The sequence below is a fragment of the Zosterops lateralis genome, assembly GCF_965231275.1.
Source record: "Zosterops lateralis genome assembly, chromosome: 4".
Taxonomy (NCBI): domain Eukaryota; kingdom Metazoa; phylum Chordata; class Aves; order Passeriformes; family Zosteropidae; genus Zosterops; species Zosterops lateralis.
This window is the reverse complement of record NC_139765.1, coordinates 35,749,070-35,776,290: the sequence shown is the minus strand read 5'-3', so window position 1 is coordinate 35,776,290 and position 27,221 is coordinate 35,749,070. Positions and strand designations below refer to the sequence as shown.

Genomic DNA, 27,221 nt, shown 5'->3' with positions numbered 1-27,221 from the left:
TAAAAATAGCATGATTGCTTTATATAGAATAAATGTAAAGGAATATGTTTGTTGACTTCAATATCTTTGGAGAGGAAGTATTCATTATTTTATTGTTGCCCAAGCAGTTCTATGATCTTTAATTTGAATGCTCGTCTCTTTTAATTTCTTCTTTTAGCTTAGACAAACACTGTTCTTTTGCCATTATTTTGATGTCTCTTTGCTCTTCACACAGGAATCTGAGCTTATAGAGCTAAGGGAAACCATTGAAATGCTGAAAGCCCAGAATTCTGCTGCACAAGCTGCTATTCAAGGAGCCTTGAACGGCCCTGATCATACCCACAAAGGTTTGGGTTTGTCATTATCGAAATTAATTCTGAATTTCTCCCCAGGGAAAAAAATCCTAAGTCACTACTTTTCTGTTGTTTGGGAACTCTGTTGCAAGGCAGAGCAAACTCTGAAGTGAATGGTAGGCATACTTGTGGTATTCCAGAGCTGGAAACCTTGCACAAGTTTCCTGTCTCACAAAGTTTCTGGACCTTTATCTTCCTAGATCTTGGTGGCCAGGAATTGATCAAGAGTTGAGTGTGTCCCTGAAATTGACTAATGGAGTACACCTAAGACACAAGTGAAGTCTTATGGTATAACATGCTTATAGCTTGGGAATCCAATCAAAGTTGTAGCTTTGTAAATTGGTGTTCTTGTTGGTAAGAGACGGACTGACAACATGAAGCGCTTCATGAAGTTAAATCAGTGCAGGGAAGCAGGTTGTATATCCCAGACGTTGAATTAATTTGTCATTGCAGTTAGGCAAATATTGCATGATAAATATGTACTTCAAAAGTGCCTGCTGATAAGCAACAGCAAAGGAATTACTTGAAAAAAATAATTGCAGTGTTCGTTTTTGAGAGTGTTATTGATCTTCCATTAGAGAGGTCATTATTTAGGTGTTTGCCTTAAGGTCATTTCACTGCATGGCTTGAGTGTAGCAAAGCAAATTTCTAGGAAGTAGAAAATAATCTAAAAAGTAATTTCCCTTGGTATTAATGGGCAAGAATAATTTCCAGTGATTAAGATATAGTTATCAGACATTTCTAAGAAATTAAAACTCAGAAGCCTCATCAACCATTTTTAGTATTCTCCATTTCCATGTTATTTTGTTTCATTCATTTTTAATGAACTCCTGCCTGTTTCTTTCCATCATGGTATATTAGAAGGTAGCATCTGAACACTGATTAGGGCTGCTACAAGTCGAATAGTGCCTACACTCCTTAGAACTGTAATACATGTGGCACTGATAGGTCAGAGTAATCCGTGTGCTCAGCTATGAGGATGCACGTGCATAGATTGCTGTGAAGGGTCATTGCCTTCAGGGGAGGAACAACATTGTTTGGAGAAGTCCCTGAGTGTTGGATAACTGTATGCATCCCTCTTGGCCTCTATGTAGTTTCTCACAGGCTTCAATAGCTTGAATATGAGCCACTGCAAGCATTAAAGTGACTCATTTAGACTGCCTTTGAGGAGAAAGATGCTACATAAATATAATAATTTTTATTATATTGAAGCAGAAACAGATTTCACCATAACTTCTTTTCTTTAGATTTACGTATAAGGCGGCAGCATTCTTCAGAAAGTGTTTCCAGTATCAACAGTGCTACAAGCCATTCAAGTATTGGAAGTGGTAATGATGCTGATTCCAAAAAAAAGAAAAAGAAAAACTGGGTAAGTACTCAGCAGGTTCAAACCTTTCTTTTAGCTATTATGTCATTTCCTAGTGTCTGAGTAACATAATGGTCCATTTCATCTACAGTGTTCTTGTGGGGCCAGATGGATATCAAGAAATTCATGTGTATCCATACTGTGACACTACCAGCAAACTAAAAATTATTGAATAACAGCAGGGTTTTATTTGCATAAGTCAGAGTAATTAAAATAAACAAAAGAAGAAACAACAATTACAACAACACAACAACATCAATTTAAAATAGCTGTTTTGACCAGAACTACCTCTGGGCTACATTGAAACCCTGTTTGATTTTTCTTCAGTTGGAGTTTGGTTCAAAAGCTTGACTGAATTACCCAGCTATGGAGAGAGTTGAAATCTGTTAAGAATTCTCACTTAAAATTAGTGTGATGTTTAAAGAAATTAAGCTGTTTCTCAACTGGAACATACAAATACCACATACTGCTAAAGATTTAATTAAATCATTTCAGTAATGAATCAGAAAATACGTATTTATTGTTTTTAAAATATTATCTGTATAAACATTTGTTTTAAAATACTGATGAGACTTCATTCCCTTGATTTGTAATTCCACACTCTTTCATGTTTCTGCAAGGTGAACTCTAGAGGAAGTGAGGTGAATATAAACCATGGAAAAGTTGGCATGCATCTGTAAAAAACCCTATCTTGGCATGATTGCTATTTATTTTGGCAGTAGGCTTTTATATCTTCTTAAACCAGATTATTCTGTATGTCTTCTCAGTTTGTCTTTATTCATTTTAATCTCAAAGTTTAGGCTATAGAAAGGGGGAGTGTAGCCAAAATCCATTTCTTTCTCATCAGACATCATGAGCTGGAAAGGACATAAGCATTGTTTCTCATTAAGATCAGTGGTCACACTCCCCACTCTCCAATTATACCACGAGAATAATATGTTTGAAGTCCTCATTTTTTCATAGAGGAACCAGCTGGTTGTTATGTTCTGTGCAGTTTTGATCAGAACAACTTTCTGAAAACAAAATAAACCCAGTATTTTTCCTAAGATTAGTAAGTTCTGTATTTAGTATGAATAAATGAGCTAGTTAATTTTAATTGCAGACAAAACTGTTGTCATCTTGGCTTCTGAAATAAATGGCTCTTTGGCTATTCTGTCCCTTTTCAATACTGGATACAAGCTTTTAGAGAGAAAAGGCAATGCTTGTACGTTCAGAGATCTTACCACTCTAAAGGAAACTGCAGCAAGCGATATATACCTTTCAGCTAACGTTCCCCTCAATAGTACAGCAGGCAAACCTCATGTCCCAGATTAGATCCTCTTGATTGTGATCCAAATCATAGCATTTGCATAGTTTGACCATCCAAAGTTTTAATGGGGAAAAAAATTTGGCAAACCCTGTGAATTGGACATGTCTTTTGATTTCAGCACTTAGTTCTGCCTGTACCTAGATACCAAGTGGTTATTTAAAGCCACCCCTAGAAGGGAATGCCATGGGAATGGGATTCCACTGGGGCTTAATGGCTTTAAATGAGCACTCCTCCCCAATAGGTGTTCCACTCAGTCCTGCACCTTTTCCATAGCATTACTTTTGCACTGCGCTGGATTAATGAAGTCAAAACAAAGCACTGTATCATGTTTTTAGAGATACTGTGTTGCATATGTTAATACCTTGCTTCTGCATACTGACCTCAGGCAGTGGCTAGGATGGCATCTGCAAACTAACTCTTCAAAACATGAGCTGCACACAAAGTGCTGTGATGAGGAAAATAATCTTGCTTTGTATTTGTTTTCCAGCTAAGAAGCTCTTTCAAACAGGCCTTTGGAAAGAAAAAGTCCACCAAACCTCCTTCCTCACATTCAGACATAGAAGAGCTGACAGATTCCTCTCTTCCTTCCTCACCTAAATTACCCCACAGCTCAGGAGAGTGTGCGACAACATCGATGAAACCATCACAGTCAGCATCTGCGTAAGTGTCTCTCTTGGCAAGTGGGATGGGCTGGGAAACAGACCTGCTCCAGCAGGGCCATTTGCAGTTCAGAAACCATCATCAACAGCTGTGATCTTTCAGTCCTGACCTCCATCCATTTGCCAGCTTTCTCCTGAGCTTCACCATTTACACACTGGTTCTGCAGAAGCTCTTTATTCAGTCTTGATCTTTCCTCCTTTCACAGGCTTTACCCAAAATCACCCAGCTATCCAAACTTCCAAGAGCTTTTGTTGTGCTCTCCCTGCACCATTAGTAACTCTATATCATAACCACTTAGAAAGGCCAAATGCTAAAGTTTCCTTGTTTCCTTTTTTGATGGCATTCTATAAATGTAATTTTTTTCCAGGTGGCTATGAATTTTTACCGTATACTCATTCCTCCTGTTACTGCTTCATCTACTTCCAAGCTACTGATGTATATAATTTTTAATTTATTTTCTCTCTTTTATCAGCTTGGATTTTTTGAGGGATTTTACTTTTTATATTTTATTCAAATCACCACCCTTAAGGTTTCAGGTCTGAGAACAAATCATCAGTCAACAGTTGTCCCATTTCTTCAGTATTTTTTGAATATCTGATATGTTCTTATAGAGTTCCCAGCTCTTATTCATATTCCTCTGCTTGTTTTTTTTCATTCCGCTTAACTCATAACTCTTTCTAATATGGGGAAATCAACTGCTTTGAACAAAAAATGCCTACTACTGATGCTAGCCTTACTTTCCTTCTCCTTATTGAGAATAATCAGGTCACAATTAGTCTTTCTTAAGGCACTCAAGGAATTCCAGTCTCATGAGTGTTTTATTAGATAATAAATGAAACATGCATGGAAATAAAATTCATTTCTTCTTTGCTTAGCATGGACAGGAATGGACACATCACAGAAAGAGCTGTACCATAATATTCAGGAAATCCTTGTGTATGTCCGTATTAGTTTTTAATCACACTTAAAATATTTGTACATGTTTTGAATGATATTCATTATTTTTCTTCCTCTATTTGACATATATTTTATTTGCCACGAGCTTCTTCATCTTCCCTTTGCTTACAATTTCTTCGTATATTTTCTTGACCAAGTCTCGTGTTCTAAACCATTACCTTTACTTTCTTCCAATTGCATCTGTCTAATACATGTATGTGCAGGTCATCTCTAGTCTGGGCATCAAAGAAAAGGCAAAACGGTCGTGTGGTCTACAAGCATAGATCCCGGTAAAACTGAGTGTGGGGCATGGAGTTGTATACCCAACTGCTGACCTGAAGAGTGCTGCATCTTCTTTTCCCAAAATGCATTTGCATGCATTCTGGCAATTAAATGCTGGCCTTTGTTTCTTTTTTGGTTTTCTTTTTTTCCAGTATTAGAAGTAATAATCTCAATAATAATACTTATTTTCATAAAATACTTTTCATATTGATTTTTTCTGTAAAAATTAACTATTTGTAGTCACAGTAATAAAGAACAAATAACATTTACTGAATTGACTGGAAATATTGCTTAGTGTAACAATGTAGCCAAAATTCAGTGTTTTGTTTTCTACTGGTGGTTCTGATGATGATACAAAGAGGCAAAAACAGTCTGACATGAGAGCAGGACAGTTGTGGGTCCCTGAGCCAGTCATGTTTCAATCTTTTCTTAAAATATAATGGTTTCTTCCCCTAAAATAAATGCTCTTGAAAAATAACCACATGGTAACCCGGTCTTCAAGGGAAAAAAAAACCAAAACTAACCCACATGATTTCATATATCATACATTACAAAATGACAGGCTATAGGCAGAAATATCAGCTATCACAAATCAACGCCATTACAGATCAAAATCTTCTAGACCATAAATTCAAGGACTGTCCATTTGTGTAATATTCAAATCAGAGAAAAATATTGATGCCTAACAAATAATAAATATCAGCAGTACAGTTTAATCAGCACACTTCAGTTCTGACTATTGTTATGTAGGGAAATCATGAACTTTGCACCAAAGAAATTATGTGAGTATAAAATCCTGTTAAAACCAATGAATGATACACACTCAAAAAAAGATACCTGAAAAGTAGTTAAGAATTTGTTTTTCACCATAGTGAACTAAACTAAAAAGCTATAAAGCAATCCAATCACCTATTCTGGAGAGGGCTTTTTTCCCTTTTTTAATTTGCAGTTTGATTGTTTTCATTTTTCTTTGATAAGTTTCTTTCTTTACTCATAGGTTTCACCAGCAGCAAGCATTTTTCTGTTCTTTGATATTTTATAATGACACTGCTTTGGGGAGAGAACCTTCCTTTAATCTCCTGTCTGTTTCCTTCTCCTCTTTAGGATCTGTGAGTGCACAGAGGCAGAGGCTGAAATTATTCTTCAGCTAAAAAGCGAGCTGAGGGAGAAAGAGCTAAAATTAACGGATATTCGTCTGGAAGCCCTCAGCTCTGCACACCATCTGGATCAGATCCGGGAAGCCATGAACCGCATGCAGGTCAGTGCAGTAGCTTTAAGTGATAATAGAGATGCACACCAAAGGAATGAGGGGTGTATTTCCTCTCCAGTACTTTGTTTCAGGCACCAAAAAGTGTCAATACAACGTAAATTGCTGGATTGACAGTACTTCTGAAGGATGCGTATGATAAATGTTCACCTTAGAATAAAGACATTCTTAGCATATATATTAATAGCTAAAATGTGTTAAGAGATATGGAAGAAGACATAATCTCTGCCCAAAGGATATTTATTATCTCAAGCCTATGACTAGTGTAAGCAACATGACAGAGAAGCAGATCAAAAAGTGATTTCTACAGCATTTTAAATCCTTGAGCCATGGAGGGGGCCAGGATGTTATGTGACTACTCTTTCATCATTTCTGATTCCTAACTCAGTCATGGCTGCCAAGGGAAAGAATGTAAATTTGAACTAATTACTGTATCCAGTATCATGAAATTTTGCTACATTATTTTGTTACATTGCTCCAATTCCTTCATGAACATATTTTTCATTAGAAGATTTTCCTTTGATGAGGCTGAAAAGAATGGCAATGTTCTTCAGTGGAGCACTGAGCTTTATGGGACTTGATTCTGTTGCTTACATGCAAATGCCCAGTACCATGGTGGGTGCCCAAAAGTATCTATAATACCCACACAGTAGGACATAGGTCCTTCAGTGGAACTGGGCCCTTCTGGAATGGCAGCTAAGATACCTCTAGTGCCCTGAAGACACTATAAATCTGTATTTTGGGAACAGAATCAAGGCCATGGGTTGGGGATTCAGGTTGAGACAGGGCTGGTAATATTTTAAAGTCTAGGAATGAGATGCATAATAAACTTCTGTTTTAGTCAATATTGAGTTTTAGTCCTGTAGTGATGAGGGCTAAAGAGCTATCCTAAAATTACCCCAAGATAGGCACAGAAGGTGAAATGGAGTTCTTTGAGCATAGGCCCTTCTTACCATTCAAACCAGCCTCAAGTATTTGCATCTGAACAAGACATGTCAGTTTAGCATTTTTCCATGGAAGACCATGTTTGTCATGCCAATGGAAACCCACATTTGCACAGTTAAATACAGCCCATTCCCTTTCCAGCTGAATTGCTCTGTGTTGAGTGCTTAGGTCAGGTGCACCTTTAGGCATTTCTGTGTAGATGCCCATAGCACCTGATTTCATAACTACAGAAATGGTGTGCTTGATGTCTTTTCTAGACTTCTTTGTTTACACAATGCCTTTATAAGTCTCAGCCAGATCTTTAAACATCTAGGGTACCTGCCATCCTCCCAGGTGCTCACACACTAGATGCCAACGTTACTGTGGAATATTTGGCTGAACTTCAATTAAAGGGAATTATCAAGGACTGGTCCATAAATATGGTTTCATTTGTCCAGACATAACTTAGGCATTGATCTCAAGGCACTAAAAGGTTTTAAGGAACTATGAGGAATAGAATACAGCTAATTGCAGGGGTGGAGAAAAGGATGTGAAGGCTTATCATCTGATGACAGTATCATACTGGGAGATGAGTACCTGAGCCAGGTGAACTTCCCAGAGGGAGAAGTCTGCTGTAAGCCCAGTTCTCCAAAGTCTGAACTTCCTCAAATCTGAGCAGAGGCAACTGGTTGAGATGCTGTTACAGGTATTCACCATTTCTGAAGTTTGCCCAAAAGAACAGGCAGCTGCCCTGCAGTTGCCAAACTGTGATATTTTAGAGGATCAATGAAAATTGGTAAGGGGAAAAAATGGGACTGGTGGATGTGATACATGAATACTTTTAGATTCAAAGCACCTTAAAAACCTAAAGCTCAGGTGAATTGAAGACTGCTAAGAGCTGTGTAATTAATCAGCATAAATTGCAGAGTGGCTCCTGATTTGAACCCTAGGCTGAACTGATACATTACATCTATTACCTTCTGTTACTATTATGCTGGTTTGTCCCTTCCCTTTCACTGTCACCTCACCTGTGTTTATAATTTTGTAGCTGTATGTAGATCTAATACTTTTGTAGCTGTAGAAGGGTTTTTTAATGATGCTATCTATCCCCTATGTTTTTACTTGTATAATGTAGCTGTGCAGCCTCCATTAAAAAATGGGACTTTTTAGCAGGGTGATAGTGAATATAGAATTACATTTGATGTGTAGAACCATCTGTAAGAATAAGCAGTTGCTTTGTAATGTGCTTTTGGAAGTTAGAATTAGCTGGTACCAGGCTGTTCTCAGGATAAGTTTTCATTTTATTATTGTTCGTGCAATAATCACTTGACACCACAGAGGATTTAGCTAAAAAAATTCCAGTTGTTCTGATTCATCTGTCACTGTCTGTTTTCATCAGAAAGAGTTTGCTCACTGCTGTGTGAACAATCCAGTGTTTGAATTATCAAAAAGTCTTATTTGATAGCAAGAAGGGTTATGAAACTGTTAAACTATCAATTTCTAATTTTTCATTTTTAATTTAATTTCTCTGTGAAGTTACTGCTTAAATTTTATGTTCAATGACAGTAATAATTTTCTGTGACTTTAGAAATATGAACACATCCAGTAACTTTCTTAACTGATTATTACCTATTTGACAATAGAAAGTAGCTGAAAAAAAATGGAGATAGCTGGGAAAATTCTAATCACATTCACATTATGGTCAACTGTACAATAAGCATGAAAGCTTGAAGCTTATATTGTTTAGGATCTATCTTGAGGCAAAAGCTGAAACAAGGTTATTGGGGGTTTTCCCTTAATTTAAGAAGTAAAGGCAATCCAGTTTTCACTTTGTTATATCTCTGCTGGTAAAGCAGTTAACTAGGTCAGGGGAACAGCATCACCAGACTAGTCACCATTGGTTTTCCAAAAGAATAACCTCCTGTGCTTTTGTGTTGATTTCTTTTGTATATAGAATGAAATTGAGATACTGAAAGCTGAGAATGATCGCTTAAAGGCAGAGACTGGAAATACTGGAAAGCCTGCCCGGCCACCGTCAGAGTCGTCAAGCAGCACGTCGTCATCTTCATCACGGCAGTCACTAGGACTTTCTCTGAACAATTTAAACATCACAGAATCTGTTACATCAGGTAAATATACTTTGGGCACATGCATACCTCTGCAGTTAGTAAGAACTTTTTGGCCCCTTAGCAAGCCACATAGGAGAAGCATGACTGGAGATTGAAACACCTCATGTCATTCAGGATAACATCAGATACACATTCAGGAATGGTGATCAGAAAGAATGCTGGTGGTTATGTCTGATATATAGCTTTTAGAAGGCTCTGAACAGCAGTAGGACTGTTCATTATGTTTGCTTTGTTCCTAGGTATGACAATCTCTGCCTGTGTGGTTTACAATACTCTTTGGTCATCCAGTTTACAATTTATTTGAAAAGAAATAACTGTTGAAGTATACATGACAACTGTATTGATATATTCTCTTGCCCAAATGGGATAAATATCAGTATAGTATGTGAAACTTTCTTCTTTTGGTTTGCAGATCATTCAATTAGCTCCCTTAACTTGACTTCATATTTGCAGCTAAGGCAGAAGGTGGTCTCAGTTAGCTTTATTCCTTACATTTTGGTAATTTGGTGCAGATAGCTAGCCTATGCTGGACCAAATCACCATTTATCACAGGAACCAAACCCCTCCTGGACTATTAGGCACTCTCATTGTCTTCTGTGAATGAACTAAAGCAATCAGAACTTTGGTCCACATCCTGAACATTAACATTTGATTATTTTCCATGCCATGGAGTTTATGATAATAAGCCTTCTACATTTGTTTTGATAATGTAGCCAAGAAACAGAAGTGCTGTCTCTAACATTAAAACTGGGAGTAAAGCAGGAGCAAAGCAGCACTCATTAGCATACACGCCACAAAAATTATAATGTAGTCTCTGGAAGCAATAAAAGTGTGGCTAATAATTGTGGAAAGAGTCTAGGCAAGAGCACAGCTGGGAATATGCCAAACTGACTGTAATTTGGATTGGCAGTTAGTCATATTATCTTGCCAGTCATTGATTACGTGGATATTTGAACATTTTTTCTGGTTAATATCAGATTTTGAATGAAAATTGGTTTATTTTCTGTTTACATTCCAGCTCTTTGAAAGGTTTAACTTTTAGCATGGATGACCCTGAACTAGGCCTCAACATGCAATGAGGTGTTGCAAAAGCAGGGAGAAAAAGATTAACTCTCACATATCCACACATATTAAAAAAAAAAACAAAACCACAAAATCAAAACAAAAAACAAAAACAAAACAAAAACAAAAACAACAACAACAAAAAAAAAGCAAGCAAGCAAACAAAAAAAAGCACCAAAAAAAGTAACAGAATTTTTTGCAATGTGGTGGTTTTAGAATGTCTCTCATGAGTAGCAGCCATTAGCCTTTTTTTGATTGGCACTAACTCTGTCTAGATACAGGAAAAAACATGTAAGAAGAAAGGTCTGAAGAAAAGGAGAGAGAACTAGATAAAAATACAATGGGTGAGGAGGAATGGCAGAAAGAAAAGGGAAGGTAAAAGATATGATAAAAGAATAAAAATTAAGAAAATTAGGAGGAAGTTTTCAGCAAAAGAATAGAAAAAATAAAAGCTGGAGGAAAAAAGAAGAGGAAAAAGAGAAAGGAACGGAGGAAGGAGAGCAGGATTGGGAGAAGTGGCTGGATTTGATGATCTTAAGGGTGTTCTCCAGCTTAAATGATTCCATTATTTCATAATCTTTATATAATTTTCCGTGTTATTGTTCTAAATGTTTTTCTCACATCCAAAGTAATTACTTTTCGTTATAAGGAATTAAAGATATAAGAGTGCCTAATGAGGAGTGGAAAATTTCATTTGATTTTGAATCTAGAATTTTTGATCACTGTGATGATAATTTTGTTGCTGTGCCAGAGAACTTGGAAGGGTGACAGCTTCCCACCAAGTCTTGTGGGATTTCCGAGACAGCTGGAGTACTACTGAACAAAAGTCCCTGAGATACAGGGAGGTTAATCATGATGAGGATTAAGCTCAGAGGATTTAGTGCTTTGGCTCTTCATATTATAAAAATGCCATTGCACTTTCTGGGAACAATGTCTCCAATCAGCCGTGGTCATCTGGAAATGACCAAAGCTATCCACTGTCACTTCCTAAGGGTATAAGGATACCCTGCAGATCAGTGTGAGTGGCAGCCTGGGAAGGGGTTTGGTGGTTACAGACACCCCTATTTCAGTCAGTCACTGGAGTGAAAGGAGCAAACAAGGACCAGTACAAAACTGGCCCAGAGTGCCAGAGCTCTGACAAGAATTCAGCTGAAGTAACCATAGCATGCCTAAAAAGCAGACCTGGCAGGGGTAATTAAAACAAGTAGTACCACCATGAATTTCGAGCCCTTTGGGCATCTTCTCTGCCCCTTGTATCAATGATAGAGAGAGCTCTTAGAAAGTGAAATTTGTTTCTTTGCTACAGAGTGGTTACTAGTTCCTAAAGAAGAATGAATTTAAAGGGCTACATAAGGGTCATTTAGAGATTGAAAAATTTCACAGGGAGATCATACCATAATTTGCCCTCAGATAAACTATGACATTGTCAATGCTCTTAGGTTTGCTCAAAGGTTTGTCAAATATTCCAAAACAAGACAAGTGAAGTTAAATATTCAGTGGTGACACAGAATATCTGTCTGCCTGGAAAAAAACAAGCATAGATATTTTTTAAACTTTCATGAAAAAAAGAAAAAAATATTCTTTGTTCAACGAATTAAAAAAAAAAAAAAAAAAAACAAAAAACAAAAAAAAAAAAAAAAAAAAAAAAAAAAAAAAAAAAAAAAAAAAAACACCACCCCACCCAACAGCAGAATCTGCATTCTGGATGTAAGTTATCAAAATTTAACATGAAAGCTTCTTTTTTAATACATTAATAGGAATTATATTCATAAGCCTTCTTTGGTTTTCCTTTGAAAAAGTGACTGAATCTTACTGGGACCTCATTTAATTTGGATGAAATCTGACCTTGTGCAGACTATGTCAGGAAGTTGCTGTTTTTCACACTAAGAACGAACAGGGCTTAGGTTAGGGGATTACTGTGCTGGCCTTTGAAGAAAATGCAAATCCATAATCTCATCTAATTTTATAGTTAGTTTAAATGTCTAACAGTAAAATATGAGAGAGAACTTCTAGAAGAAAGCAGCAGTTTTATCACTTGCAATAAAGCTCTAGGCCCAGCCTTTAACAGAAATATATCTGCTTTCTCATTTTAGCAGTTAATGAAGTGGTAGAAACAGAAATGCAGAACAGGTCAAAATCACTCTTTACCTCCAAGAAGAATCAAGCCTTTCCTTAGAGGAATGGCTGAAAATAGAGTCCTAGATTCTGGAAGAGTCCAAAGTGTTTTTTTAGTGGTGGTGAAAAGGACTCTATCCATGCCATATTTACGGAAGCTAAAGGAATCATCTGGAAAGTGAAATTAAATGCTGTTTTACTTAACAGCAAAAATATCAGTGTGAAGATTTCTTGTTTTTTCTTCTTACAACATTCTGAAAGGCACAAATGAGTGCCCAAAGACATAAATTTAATTTGGTTTTTAAAACAATACTTTATTAATATATTGTAATTTTGAAAAAGTTCCAAGAGGGTAAACAAAGACATGACTATAATGCCTTTTTTTTTTTTTTTTTTTTTTTTTTGTGGATTCTCTATTCATTTCTACATGATTAAAACTCCTAATATTCCTGCAAAAATTGATGACTTGTAACTTTTTTTTGAAATGATGAATTAGGAATAAATACAGATTATAATGCAAGTTGTTGTGGCAACCTTTCTTTTTAACAAAAAAATCCTTTTAACAAGTATTGAGCTGATGACGTGAACATAATTGATGTGAATTTTCAGACTGATCACTTCCCTTCTTTTAATGTAGATATTTTGTTGGATGATGTCACTGATGGAGCACTCCACAAAGAAGGTCATAGTGTCAAAATTTTAGTCACTATAAACAAAGGCTATAGTCGAGCCAAGGTAAGTGCAATACCCAGAGCAGAATTATAGCTCAAGAAAATGCTGGAATATAGTAGCTCACTTTTTTTCTGTATTTTAAGGCAGGAACTGAAGGGACTTATTCCACAGATAGCAGCTCTCTTCTCTATCATCCATGCTCAATACAGTTAGGTACACTCCACTTAATGTCATATGGCCTCTTTCTGCCTTTGTGGTGGCTCAGACACTGCCAATTCTTAATTTAATTAGTAGTAGGATGTCCTGGGACTTGCTATCTCTGTTTAAAAGTCACTATAAATTAGATCTATGCCTTGGTCTCCTTACAATGCATCTATGAATTTGCTGCTGAGAAATTCTATTGTCATGTTTTCATGTTCTGTGTTATACAAAATTATAAATACAGTGCAACCTTTATTTTTAGTCATCTCTTTAAAAACACAGATGCGTTCAAAGAGCAGAACAAGATTCTGTATCCCCTTCTTTATAAAGATGTATCAGAGTAGTACAATCTATACCTAGTTCTGGCACGGAGATTATTACCAAAGTTGTAACCTCTCATTCTAAATAATATTCTTGTTCTTTATTAGGAAAACTATGAATCTTCATAGAAAACTAATTAGCACCATTTTTAGTCCAGTTTCCAAAAATCTCTCTTTGCAGGATCAAAAGCCTCATGCATACCTGATAGGATCTATTGGAGTCAGTGGAAAAACAAAATGGGATGTTTTAGATGGTGTAATCAGACGTCTCTTTAAGGTAAGACACTGAAAAATTGGCCTAAGTATTATTACAGTTCTCTTTTTCATTTTAGAAAATTTCTGTATTCTTTGAGTTGTCTTGCCAAGATTTTGTTTTGGTTTGGGACTTTTTTTGATATATTGGTAATGCCACTATAAAGCTTTATTCCTAATGTCCCAGTTCTTTTTTTTCTGACTGTAGGCAGTTTTCCAAATAGCTTTCATTCAATAAATATTTTTATGACTTATGTTTTCATATGATTTCAGGAGTATATTTTTCGAGTGGATCCAACTACTAGCCTGGGTTTAAGCTCTGACTGCATTGCTAGCTATTGTATAGGGGATGTAACTAGAGCCCATAGCCTAGAAGTGCCTGAACTGTTGCCTTGTGGATATCTGGTTGGAGATAATAACATCATCACTGTGAACCTGAAAGGTAAAACCTGAAGAGTACTTCTGCAGATACTGTAGAGTTCAACACTGCAGTTCCCTATCCTTATATGTTTATTTTTCTTACACCTGACCTTTCTGTATTACCTCTAGTTCAAGGACACATTTATCATATAAACTGTCTGTAAGATGTTGCATAATATCTATCACAGCCTTTTGAGGGAAATCTAAGAATATTTGTCCTCCCCTGCCTGACTGCCAAATCACAGCAAAGTACAGATCTCTAAACAGTGGCAAAAATACCAACCCCAAAACAGAGATTAAGATGAGAAATATTTACGCTTTATTCAGTTCCACAGGAAAAATTCTATACATTTCGAAAGCTCTAGGGATTTTCTATTGGAGGGGAGGGGGGGCCTTCAGGAGGGCTTTACATACATTGATGTGACAACTGGTAACCCTTGTGGCTGTGACTTTGACCTTTTTTTTTGTCATTGTTGCCAGTAATGTCTGAAATCTTTGCCTCACTAAGCCTTCTCTTCACATTTACTTTGATTGCATCTCTCCCACTCATCTCAATTCACTACTGCTGTTTAATTTTTTGTGGAAGGATACCAGTAAAGAAGTCCTTAACAGGGAGGGATTTGATTTAGAAGATTTGATTTAAATGGTATCTTTCTTTGCTTTGGGCATAGCACTGATGCCATCAGCTGCCGGGCCCAATAACTACCTTAGCAAGGATAAGACAAGCCATTTTTCTTTTCTTCTGTCCCCAGGAGTAGAAGAAAACAGTTTGGACAGTTTTGTGTTTGACACATTAATTCCTAAGCCAATTACCCAACGGTACTTTAATTTACTGATGGAGCATCGCAGAATTATTCTTTCGGGACCCAGTGGCACAGGAAAGACCTATTTAGCTAACAGGCTGGCTGAATATATTATAACTAAATCTGGCAGAAAAAAAACTGAGGATGCAATTGCAACTTTTAACATAGATCACAAGTCAAGCAAGGTAAGTTGCAGTTGAAAACATTATCTATTGTCCAATTTGTAGTGATGATGCAGAACAGATTCCATTAAGTGGTGTACTCTTTTGCTGCTCAGTTATCATTTCTTCCTACAAGAATTCAGTCTCCAACCCCAGTGATGTATGGGGACCAGATCTTTCTGTTCTAAACAAACCATTGGAGCACTGTCAAGGAAGTCTCAATTATCTCCCTCTTGAGGAAACCCATTTTAAGTACAGATGAGTACAAGAGTCCAACTCTTATGTAAACTAAATTTTTGGGGTGTCTGTAATTCCTTTGTCAGAAGGTTGGCTATATAGTAATACTAGTGTAACTTGCTTTTTTATGATGATAAAATCAACCTTTTTTAGCAAAGATTTCAAAAAGGTGATTTGAAATTACCGTCTTGAGGTCAGTTTCCTAATCAGCACTGGAGAGATACAATTGTCATGATTTCTGGTGTGCATCAGTCAGGAAGCCGACCATACTGAAATTGCCTCACACATCATGTCACATTCCCAGTGATTTACATAGCTCAGATTATCAGGTTTCTAGCACGACTCCTGTGCTAGCCACAGATAATACTCTTCACTTGGCTGTCCTGAATTGGCTGTACTCCTAACTTGGTACCTGGTGTGGGAAAAAATGAAAGTGTTTTCCAGGAGCTTTCTGATTTGCACAGAATATAATGAATGCTAACAATAAGAAGGAAGAACATAGAGATCCCAAAGGAGCAAAAAGACCATTCCAGCAAAAATAACTGTTTTTCACTGTGTGAAAAGCTTTTGATGGCTTGTGATGCCATTTACTTTGATAGAAAATGGATTTATGTTTTATTGTTATATCACACACATCTGTAAAGAAAATTGTCCCACAAAAGAGCCAGATTTTGGATTTCTGGCATATTGCTTGGTCTGTGTTTTGGTGTTTGGCTGTTGTTTTTGGGATTGGACTGGTTGGGGTTTTTTTCCCCTTTTTCTTTACATCTATCAAAATTCATGTAGATTTTTTGAGTCTGTAATAAAAAGAAAGAAAAAGCAACATTGTCAAATACCAAGGGCATTTGAATAATACAGATGGTATTATTCCATGGAAGAAATCTATAATGTTCCCTGAGAAACACCTGATCATAAAAAGGCAAAGAAAAATATTTCTTGAAATAAAAAAGGTGCATGCTCCCATTAAAGAAGAAAAGATTCTGCTATCCATGATCCAAAAAATAAAGTGGCAATAGGAACTTTGTCAATAATACTGAGTATTCCCAACTCTGACAAAATTAGATACCTCTAGAGATACAGCTGTAAAACTTGACTAGCCCAAATTCTCAAGAGCAACTCTTGACAAAAATAAGATTTTTTTTTTTATTATAGAAAGCTCTCTTTTACTTCTGCACTGAACAGCAGCCAGACAGCTGACAGGAAAGAAGAATTTACACAACAAATTTTATTATGAGGTGCGAGAAAGCATCCTCAAGAAGGCAGGCAGATTTTCGGTGAGAGTGCTGAAAGTAGATACCTAAAGGACCAGTTCAATATACCAAAATCGTGTGGCAGAGTTTTGGGGTTTTGGTATATAAATGTGGCATTTATAACAACGAAGGTCCAAAAATGAGTATGAGTATCTCAGCCCATTGGAAATGGCGTATTTTATTGCGATGTATTTTCCTCTGGGTATAAGATATTTCATCAGCAAATTTCTAAGGAATATATCCCCCAAATCAGAATTCTTCAGTCATTTGCCTTGTGTTTAGCACCTTTGCTTTTCCTAGCATGTGGCTTTAATGTTGCTCTGTGTAAGCAGCATGTTTTCCTGTATGTGCAGACCCAGCTGAGTGATCTACTGAATGAAAACTCTTTAGCATTCATTTTTCTGAATTTTTTTTCCAGTGAAATTATATCTATGGTCTAATTGGATTAATCTTTTCTGGGCTTGGGGCATTTTTTTGTGATTTTGTTTTTGGTTTTTTATTAATTCTGCTGAAGGATCTGCGACAATATCTAGCAAACTTAGCTGAGCAATGCAGCGCTGACAACAATGGTGCTGACCTCCCTGCCGTCATAATTCTTGATAACCTCCACCACATCAGTTCACTTAGTGACATCTTCAATGGTTTCCTCAACTGTAAATATAATAAATGGTAGGTAGTACCTCTTCTCTCTCCTTGCACACAGGTTTTACAATTAAAACAGTAAAAGTTCCTTGTTATTTTGCAAAATAAGATGTCCCAGTGAAATCTTAGGCTCCCATAGGCGCTCTGCAAGGCTATGTGCTTCAATAATTTTAACCCTTTTCAGCCAAAAACATAGTTGTCTCATTCGCTTCATTTACATGACTCCCATACTTCTCAGTGAGATGTAAATGTACCACACAAATTAAGAATGTACTTAGAACCTACTAAGAATGTAAAAATGTACACTTGGCTGAATTATAGTCTTATCATTTGCACCCTGTCAGATTACACAAGCTCATTAGTACCATGAGAACAGCTTACACTTTGTAATAGTGGAATTTGGGATAAACCGTTTCATACAGAAGCAGCTGTGTATCCAGCAGATTTGCCTTTCCCACAGTTTTCCTGCCGCAGTACAGAAGTACAAAGTTGGCTGACTGTCCTTTATTCTCAAGCAAGAGTAAAAAAAAATGGTTTTTATAACTTTTACTGGTTTACAACGTTGGTTATTTCTGCTTTAAAAGTGACATTATAGGGACTTCCCTTCATAAAATCACTGCATGCAATGTCTTACTCATGAGATTCACTGGCTTTCGAAATTAAAAAGCTAAGCCTACTGCCAAATTATAAATTACATTAAGACAGGGTTGCTGTATTTATTTTTCATTACAGATGAGCACTAGTAAACTACATATGTGCAAGAGGGAAATCTTACAAGAATAAACATTTTTGAAAGGGTACCTCAGAAATATTTTAAGTCTATGACTATACCTATAAAATCTATAGTACACCCAGAGACTCTTTTGAAATTGGCCTAGTGCAGATAATAAGAAGGAAATACTCTGACTATCTGAATGAATTCCCTCTCAAAAAATCCTACTGCTTTTTTATTTTCAGTCCCTATATTATTGGAACCATGAACCAGGGAGTTTCTTCTTCACCAAATCTGGAGATGCACCACAATTTCAGGTACATTCACTCTGTATTTACTGTGGCCATGTTTGCACAGCTTCCTGCTTCTAAGCCCAGCTCTTTAACAAATATTTATCTTGTGTCTCATCAAAGTATTTCAGTTTCAGTGTCTCTCCTCTATTGATGGGTCTCTGAATGGTGTTGGGGAATGGTAAAAAAAAATAAGATAGTGTCTGGCACCTCTAGCAAGTTGCTGAAGATAATTGCATTCCTGCATTTCATTTGTCTTCGGCAGTGTCTTGAATTCCTGCTGAAACCTGAAATGACTGTGCTGAAACAGTGAGCAGTAATGAGGTTTATTGGAGTAGTGTTCTACTTGCTGACTAATGAGACTCCATGACGTTACTTTTATCTATATGTTTAAAAAGAAATAATGTATTTGCTATTCATTGCTGCTTGACATTTATCTCTTCTACCCAGGTGGGTGCTGTGTGCTAATCACACAGAGCCTGTTAAAGGTTTCTTAGGCAGATATCTGAGAAGGAAACTGATTGAAACTGAAATAGAAAAGAACATACGCAATAATGAGCTTATGAAAATCATTGACTGGATCCCCAAAACATGGCATCATCTCAACAGCTTCCTAGAAACGCACAGCTCTTCGGATGTAACCATTGGTGAGTCCATTGATGGAATGGTTTGAAATAAGGATTCAGGCTGAGTATTTTAGGGATTTGTGAAGAATATATTATTATTTTTTAAGTTGGCATGTCTCAATGGGAAGTACAACATAGATCTGGGGAATTTGTCTAGTCGTAAGCAAGGTTTAAAAGAAGATGGAAAGTCTAATGAGAGAGTATATGTATTTCCTGGTATTTCTTCCTTTGTTGCTAAATACTTTCAAGTAACATATCACAATTTTTAAAACTCAGTTTAAAAAAAAAAAAGTTACCCCAATAGTAACTTTCCTAAGCTTATATTTTTCTTCTCCTGCTTTCACACTGCAGTATAATTACAGCAATAAAAACCCTTGGACCTGAGGTTTTTTTAATAGAATAACTATGTTAGCAAAGATTTCAGCTTTTACATAGCTTTGCCATAAAACTTGTAAATGTTCATCAGGCCCTAAAATTGGATTAAATGACACCAGTTCCTTTTTAATAGCAGGAGACTGTTAGCTCCTTTAATGTAGTCCTGTTTTAGTATTCTCTTAACTTGAGCTTATTCCGGTACTGCTCTTTTAATTTTGAGAAGATTATTTTAAGTGTGTTTCCTAGTTCTACCTTTTTTAATACACAACTTGACTTCTCAGGTCCCCGTCTCTTCCTCCCTTGCCCTATGGATGTCGATGGCTCCAGAGTGTGGTTCACAGACCTTTGGAACTATTCCCTGGTTCCATATCTCCTGGAAGCTGTGAGAGAAGGACTCCAGGTATGTCATTTGTTTCCTAGACATTTTTTTAATTGCTTTCAAAAGCTTTCTCCAAGCTGTTTTTAAACAGAGCATCCTAGTATGAATGCTATTGTATTTGCAAGAGGAAAATCTTTGGATGTGTTATAGAAGGCAGACTCAAATTCCTTTTGACCTGCTCTTACTCTGTGTATGATTTGGCTTTGTCTGCTCCATCACTAACATATCTTGTATTTTATAAGAGGGTTTCTTCTCTGTGACTGGAGGAAGGTAGGTTTTTTCCATTGTTTAAAGAGTTTCCAGCATGGCTAAATACAGCTCAGACTGTCTCCCTGAGTCAAGGAGCCTCAGCCTACCCCTGAATGGAACAGTTAATAAGCTTTACACTGGTGCCAGAAAATAGCTTTGGTCTGTGTAATCCTCCTACCACCTACATACACATGTAGGTACACAGCTTCGTGGGAAAAAGCTTGTGAACAAGGATGTTTCCACAGAATCATAGAAAGGCTTGGATTGGAAGGGACCTAAAAGATCATCTAATTCCTGGCCTTGAACACTTCCAGGGATGGGCATCCACAACTTTTCTGGGCAACTTGTTCCAGTGCCTCACCACCCTCACTGTAAAGAATTTCTTTCTAACATCTAATCTAAATCTCTCCTGTCTTAGTTTAAAATCATTCTCCCTTGTCCTATCACTATCTGCCCTCATTAAAATGTTGTTCCCCCTCTTTTTTATAAGCCCCCTGTAAGGTTGCAATGAAGTCTTCCCCAGGAGGATAACTCTCTGGGTTATACCAGAGGAGGATAGGATTCTGGATAATTCCACATCTTTGGAGGAAACCTAAATCTTTACATTAATCCATTCTCTTTTTTTGTGTTTTCTCCCCAGTCTTTAATTGGCTTTTTCTCTTTTCCTTTTTTTTTTTTTGTTTTGTTTTGTTTTGTTTTGTTTTGTTTTGTTTTGTTTTGTTTGTTTTGTGTTTTTTTTTGTTTTTTTTTGGTTTTTTTTGTTTGTTTGTTTGTTTGTTTTTGTTTTGTTTTGGTTTGGGGTTTTTTTGTTGGGTTTTTTGGGTTTTTTTGTTGGTTTTTTTTGTTTTGTTTTTTGTTTTTGTTTTTGTTTTTGTTTTTGTTTTTGTTTTTGTTTTTGTTTATGCACTGCAATTCTATGTCCTCTAAAAAGATGCTTTGTGGAAAGGCATTTTTTTTCCACACCTGACACCAAAAGAAATTACTGCACAGTGCAGGGAGGATTGTTATGGCAAAGAACTGTGTAAGCAGCTGCAGTTTCTTTATCACCTGTATTGACACAGCAACAACTGATGCAGTGGAGGTTTAGAATCCTGCCTGTTGAATATCTCATACTTTCCTAAAACTGCTTATCTCTCTGGGAATTACAGTGTTGATGCCTTGTGCAAAATACTGCCAAACATTTGATAGAACAGCCACGGTGAGATTAACAGCACTTGTTTAGACCAGCTATAAAAATGCAGTGCTATTCTTCATGCTCATATTTTCCCAAGCATACAGGCTAACTGCTTAAATGAAAACTTCAGTTGTGAAGCAGAAGATGGCAGCATATAGAAGAAAATATGTTTGTTCAGGAGCTGTACCAATTTTTAGCTGCTTTGGATGATTTCCACAGAATAAAAATATTAATAATAGAAATCTTTTATATCATATAGTTAAGTGTTCCTGGAATCAAAGGTGGATAGAAACTGTCTTTCTGATCAGGTACTTTGCAAACTCACTTGTCAGACATAGGATTTACAAGCCTTGCTCTAGATTCCAGAAAAGATTTAGTCGCTGTTAATCTCAGATGAAGGGAAGTGCTACGGCCTGGAGTTAGCCTGCTACCTCTGGGAAACATTTCTCTTGGCTTATTTAGGAAGATCCCTGTTACAGCAGCCGAGCCTCAGTTCTGGGCAGAAGTCTGAGTATCTCTGTGCCTAATACAGGGAACTTGGCTGCTGAAGCTCTGCATTCAGCAAGTGCCTGGCAGCAGCTGTACAGATGAGTCCAACCCATCATTCTGCCTTTATCACTAAAGTCCTTCCCTGTTATACTCTCTTTAGGAGTGCAGCTCACCTGTATACTCCACAAGTGCGTGTCCTGCCAATAGCCTTGGTGTTCTTCGGGTTGTGTGAAACCGAGGCAGAGGAAATTACAAAAAGCCCTGGTGGATGGCTCTCCATCCCAGTGTGTCATTGTCACAGCTAAATGAAATCTTTTAAGCAGCAACCAATTGGCTCTCTAAGTTAACATGTTGCTTGTGAGCAGCAATACACACAGGGGTGAATTTTAGTGAGGAAGCTGCCAGATTTCCTAAAGTTACAATATTCTCTTTCTTACTTCCTCTGTCCTCCCCCCAGCATTTTATGCTTCATAGTAAGGAAAAATATATCCCTTGTGAAGTTCTTCTCTTAACCTTCTGAAAGTTACCACATTTAGGATGTGGACAGATGTCTGCTTCAGCATCTCATTTTGCTAGGAGAAGTGAACAATCAGTACTGCCACCTCCTAATTCACTTCAAACAAAATCCAATTAACTTGAATGGTTTTGATAGGTCTGTGTTAATTTCCCTGATACGCCTTAAGCAAATTACCTGGAGGTCTCATTTCATGTTGTATCAAGCACTTGCTGTTGTCTACAAGTGTCACTAGTTATGGAGCATTTTCCAACTTGCAGCCACCCCGTGTATTGAAGGAACATTAGTGAAGATGATCTGATCTCCTTAAGGTCTTATTTTACCAGAGTACTGAGAAAATCTGTAAACAAATCTCTTTCTGAAATGGTTTAGATTTTTTGTGATGACTTTTTTTTTTTTTCTGCTGTTAGAACTGGTACTGAAAACTCTGTACAATACTTACCTGTGTTATATCCATAATATAGATGTACGGCAAGAGGGCACCCTGGGAGGATCCCTCCAAGTGGGTAGCTGATACCTATCCATGGAGCTCTGCAACTCTACAGCATGAGTGGCCATCCCTGCTTCAGTTAAGGCCTGAAGATGTTGGTTATGAGGGTTATGCATCAGCAAAAGAAGGAACAACCTCAAAGCACGTTCCACAGACTGATACAGAGGGCGATCCCTTGGTAAGATTCAAACTTTTGGAAAAAGACTTTTCAGTATGCACTTTAATCTTACATGTTAAACTGTACACTGTGCAGTAAAAAAGTACTGTGCACATCTTCCACAATAGGCTTCTAAAATGAATCCTCCAATAATTTATGAAAATGTTGAAAATGAAAGGAAGCAGGAGGGCATGCGTCACCAACACGTTAATATGTTGTTTGTTTGTATTTCCCATCTGCCCAGATATATCTGATATCTGGTAGCATGTATCAGATCTTAATCATTACATTGTTTGGGTACCACTCTTCAGCAGCTTATTAATCAGTTTTATCATGAAAACATCTTTCTTCATTGGGCAGGTTTTCATCTACATTATACAAATGAAGGACTGCAATATTCACATTATCTAACTTACCTATCATAGAGAATTTAATGAAAATAGAAATTAGCCATCCTCCCATTTCTCATAATAATTCAAGATAATTGATGACTGTATAATAGTCTTAATGCAGAAGGAATTCAAGTGTGGTGGCATTAAATGATAAGAAGTTGATTTCCCTCAATGCCACATATTGTTTTATTTAAATACGATCCCAGATACTCGGGTTTACCGTTGCCTCCTCTCATAATGGACTATTAAAATGCATATGTTGGACTGCTGTTCTTGTGTAGTGCTTTCTCTGTGGACTGCCTTTATCACAATTCAAAATACCATTTTAGAGAACTGTATTTCTAGAATACAGGCAGCCCTTGGAAAAGGGAATTTCTCAGAGAAAAATGCATTTAAGTCTTAACAGTGTTAAGAAAATGGTTCTTCTGCCTCATGTTTCATGTTCAAAAACAGACCTTGTTTCCTGAAAAAGTGTAGAAAATCATCTTATTTGAACTCCTCTTCCATTCCATAAGCTTTCAGGTGATATTTTGACCTTGTGATTTGGGCTTCCAGTGAGTGTGTTGGACAGGTTTCCAGCACAGCATAATCTCCACTATGGTGAAAACTCAGGCTATGGGCAGCCTGAGTTCATGTCCACTCACCTCTGCTCCCTGCACACTGTGGTCAGCATCTGTACCTGTGTAAATATCAGAAGCTTGAAAGTTGTACTGGAGGGTTTACCCCCACCTCCAGGGGAGCTTGTGGGTGGGCAGACACTGCACTTGTGGAAACAGAACACGTCTCATCCAGGATGTATTGAACTGCAAGTATCCTGTATTTGCAAGCATGGATAGCTATTAGAGCTTCAGCAAAAATTACACAAAAGTGTTGATAACACTGTTCAGTGCCTAGAAAAAACTTCACTGTGCAAGCTGAAAGCATAGAGATGTAAGGATTTCTAACAAACTGGAAATATGGGCTTAAAACACAAACCAATAGGAATATTTCTTTGGCTTTGTTTTTCTTTGCCTGCTTTTTGTAATGACAGTGTATTTGTTCCTTGAAACACACTGAAGTACTGTCAACATTGCTTGCATTCCTCAGCATGCTGCAGAAGTAGACTCTATAAATAAAATCCTGACCATTATGTAGTTAGCCATCAAGCATCCAAGTAATTTTCTGGATCTTAATGCTCTATTTCATGATTTTCAGATGGATTTCAGGTACCAGTAGTCCCCAAATTATGAGGGCCTCTACTCTCCTGGGTAAGAGGATTTGTTGCTGTTCCACTCCTGAGGGGTCAGCCCCTCAACAGCAGATGGGACTCATTTATGAAGCAGCTGACATCAGTCCATCTCCCTCTCATTCCCTCCCCAACTTTCTTTGTAGAGGGGGTATGTTACTGTGATTATGTTTTCAGTTGCTTTTCCAGTGTAATGCATCTACACCATCCAAAAATTATCTGGAAGCTTGACTGTCTCCAAATATGGGCCCAGATGTCAAGCTGAGATACAGCTTCCTTCCTCTGCCAGGGTTGCAGCTGCAGCTGGCCTCACCCCTGAATTAAAGAGTTATCAAGGCAATGAAAGAAGTGCCAATAGGAGCCACTAACACCCTGCCCTTTGTGAAATCTATTTGTATGGTCCCTCATCCAGGTACCAGCACACCTCATTCAACAATGGAGCTTAATTAAATTTTAACACGGTCACTGCAGCATTAAATGAGATGAGATTATGTAAACATTGCTTTCTTCTTTCAGATGAATATGCTAATGAGGCTTCAAGAGGCCGCCAACTATTCGAGTGCACAGAGCTGTGACAGTGATAGCACCAGCCACCATGATGACATTCTGGATTCATCCCTTGAGTCAACTCTCTGAAAGGGACAAATCTTGCTGTAGGATGATGGTAAAATCTGTTTCCACTAGACCACTGCCAGTATTAAAGCAGCACACCTAGGTGTCTGAGTAAGAATGGTGTGTTGCAGGGAGGCAGGAGACCTAACTCTGCAAAGTCAGGAAGAAAAATTGAAGTGGAAAGCTTGAATTAGTTTAATTTCAAGGCGTTTCAATACCTATGGAGCCAAGTGAGACTCCATTTCAACTGGAAAGTGCCCTAGACCAAGGGCATCTGAGCAGATTGCACACATGTTAGCCAAACTGGAATTTTTTTTTCCCCTTATCCTATTTCTGTCTCTCTGTCTCTCTATGTTTCTCTGTACAAGTTTACAGTGAAACTTCTTTGGTTTTTTGTTTTTTGTTTGGTTTGGTTTTTTTTTTTTTTTAATTTACCCTGAGGTACTGCATGAACAATGCAGTCTTCTAATTATCTTCTAACCTCTGTTGTGCCACATGGTGCTGGTCACAGGACGGCAGTGGTTTTGTGTTACACACTACTGCCCATTCCAAAATGAGTAAAAGATGATAGTAACTCAGAAAGCACAAACAGTATTGTGCAATCACCAGAAAACATGACTGTGATATGCTGGATAAGTGCCAATTTAATTCTAACTGCCATGGTCACGGTGATGCGCTCCATCAAGTTTTTAGTATACAAGTCACAGATTTTATAAAGTTATTTTTACCACAAGGGTCTTTTTTAACCACCTGCCCACTCCTTAACAACAGTTTTCTACCAATTATTAACCAACACTGATTAAAGGCTTTTTAGGGCTTCATTTGTTTGAGCCTTTTCAGTGAAAGAAGGAACATTTCTTATGGTGCTGTCTCACTGCCTTAAAACAGATTTCTAGAACAGTTTTACAGTTGGTTTAATTCCTAAACCATTGGTAATTTACACTGTTTTTTTCTTCATTTACTAATGAGAAAACATCAGTTAACATAGTAGCCTCATATCTGTATATCATGATTTTTTAAAGTAATGGATACGAGAAAGAACAGTTGCTATATAATATTTTTATCTTGTGAATAGATTTCTCTGCCTACCCTCAGAAGTACACAAGGAACCTAAACCCACTTTCACTGCCACCTAAATGCTGACAAAATCGGCTAAAATCCATTTGGTCCCATGGAATGGAATTTTTGGGAGAATAGATGTTTTGAATACTTATCCAGCAGAGCTGGATGCACTTGATGCAGCATGAGCACAAATATATGGGGTTTTGTTTTTTTTTTTTCCTTTTTCTAGTTTCAGCATGTTGTTTTGATTGCTATAGTTGTACATTAAGAATTCAGCATAAAAGAACACTGAAGCAGTGATGTCCACTGTGGAAGAGGAAGAGTTTATACTGTAAAAGTGGGTTGGTTTTGCACAGTCTACTGGGTGGGTATTGTAAATATAGAGAAAAAGAAAAAGAAGAAAAAAAAAAAAAAAAAAAGCCTTGCACAAATCAAAAACAAACAAACAAAAAAATTGTATTTTATTCTGTTGGTGTTAAGAGATGTTTCACTTGCTGAGATTTCCTGTATGTTGCAAACAAATACAGAATGCAAAACCTAAAAGCTGTTATTACCTGGTGTGTTTGTCCTGTACTTACAGCTGTTATGACTATGCAGGAGCTATCAATGCTACAGTTAGCACATTTCAATACCTGTATGAAACCAATACATTTTGGGGGCAATAGTCTGAAGATGTTTGAAGTTCATATGTCATGACAGGCTGCAACCAGACAGCATTCGGGCTACTTAGAGTAACCGGAAACACTCTTTTACCACAAGAGCCGTGAGGTTAAAATAGGTGCACGTGAACAAGAAGGTACCCAAGGGCTCTGGCATTGTGTAGTCATGTACTGTACACCTCCATGGATGTTACCTTCGGGATGTGTATCTGGTGCTATTCACTCCTCGTGGCCACCCTGTGGCCACCTGCTGTAACTTAAAGAAATCAATGCAGTTTCCAAATGGCACTGAGCTGCATCGCTGAATCTAGAGGTTCCTACACGGTGCTATTGCCCTAATAAAACTCTGAATTTATGCACGTAGGATTCAGTCAGACCAACATCGTGCCCCCCAAATCTGGAGCCATTTCTGATGTAAAATGTCAGTTCATACACCTTGACTGACTCAAAGAACTGAAGCAAAGCTGCTCTTTCTT

At 37.3% G+C, this 27,221-nt stretch overlaps 1 protein-coding gene across 2 annotated transcripts in view; it reads left to right on the top strand.

The window, feature by feature from the left end:
- Positions 1 to 25,996, top strand: part of NAV3 (neuron navigator 3) — a gene marked incomplete at its 5' end in the record, with an annotated part of 250,369 nt that extends 224,373 nt beyond the window's left edge. The window contains 17 exons of one of the 2 annotated variants that reach the window (XM_083859058.1): positions 215 to 326; positions 1,580 to 1,701; positions 2,319 to 2,339; positions 3,495 to 3,667; positions 4,828 to 4,893; positions 5,990 to 6,143; positions 9,031 to 9,205; positions 13,020 to 13,117; positions 13,757 to 13,852; positions 14,101 to 14,269; positions 15,000 to 15,235; positions 17,213 to 17,367; positions 18,298 to 18,369; positions 18,793 to 18,989; positions 19,625 to 19,743; positions 22,613 to 22,816; positions 24,929 to 25,996. In XM_083859058.1, coding sequence (XP_083715184.1) covers positions 215 to 326; positions 1,580 to 1,701; positions 2,319 to 2,339; positions 3,495 to 3,667; positions 4,828 to 4,893; positions 5,990 to 6,143; positions 9,031 to 9,205; positions 13,020 to 13,117; positions 13,757 to 13,852; positions 14,101 to 14,269; positions 15,000 to 15,235; positions 17,213 to 17,367; positions 18,298 to 18,369; positions 18,793 to 18,989; positions 19,625 to 19,743; positions 22,613 to 22,816; positions 24,929 to 25,048 — 2,289 coding nt within the window. In that variant the 3' untranslated portion in view covers positions 25,049 to 25,996. The remainder of the gene's footprint in view (positions 1 to 214; positions 327 to 1,579; positions 1,702 to 2,318; positions 2,340 to 3,494; positions 3,668 to 4,827; positions 4,894 to 5,989; positions 6,144 to 9,030; positions 9,206 to 13,019; positions 13,118 to 13,756; positions 13,853 to 14,100; positions 14,270 to 14,999; positions 15,236 to 17,212; positions 17,368 to 18,297; positions 18,370 to 18,792; positions 18,990 to 19,624; positions 19,744 to 22,612; positions 22,817 to 24,928) is intronic. The other variant, XM_083859059.1, reaches the window with a different exon arrangement.
- Positions 25,997 to 27,221: the final 1,225 nt, after the last annotated feature.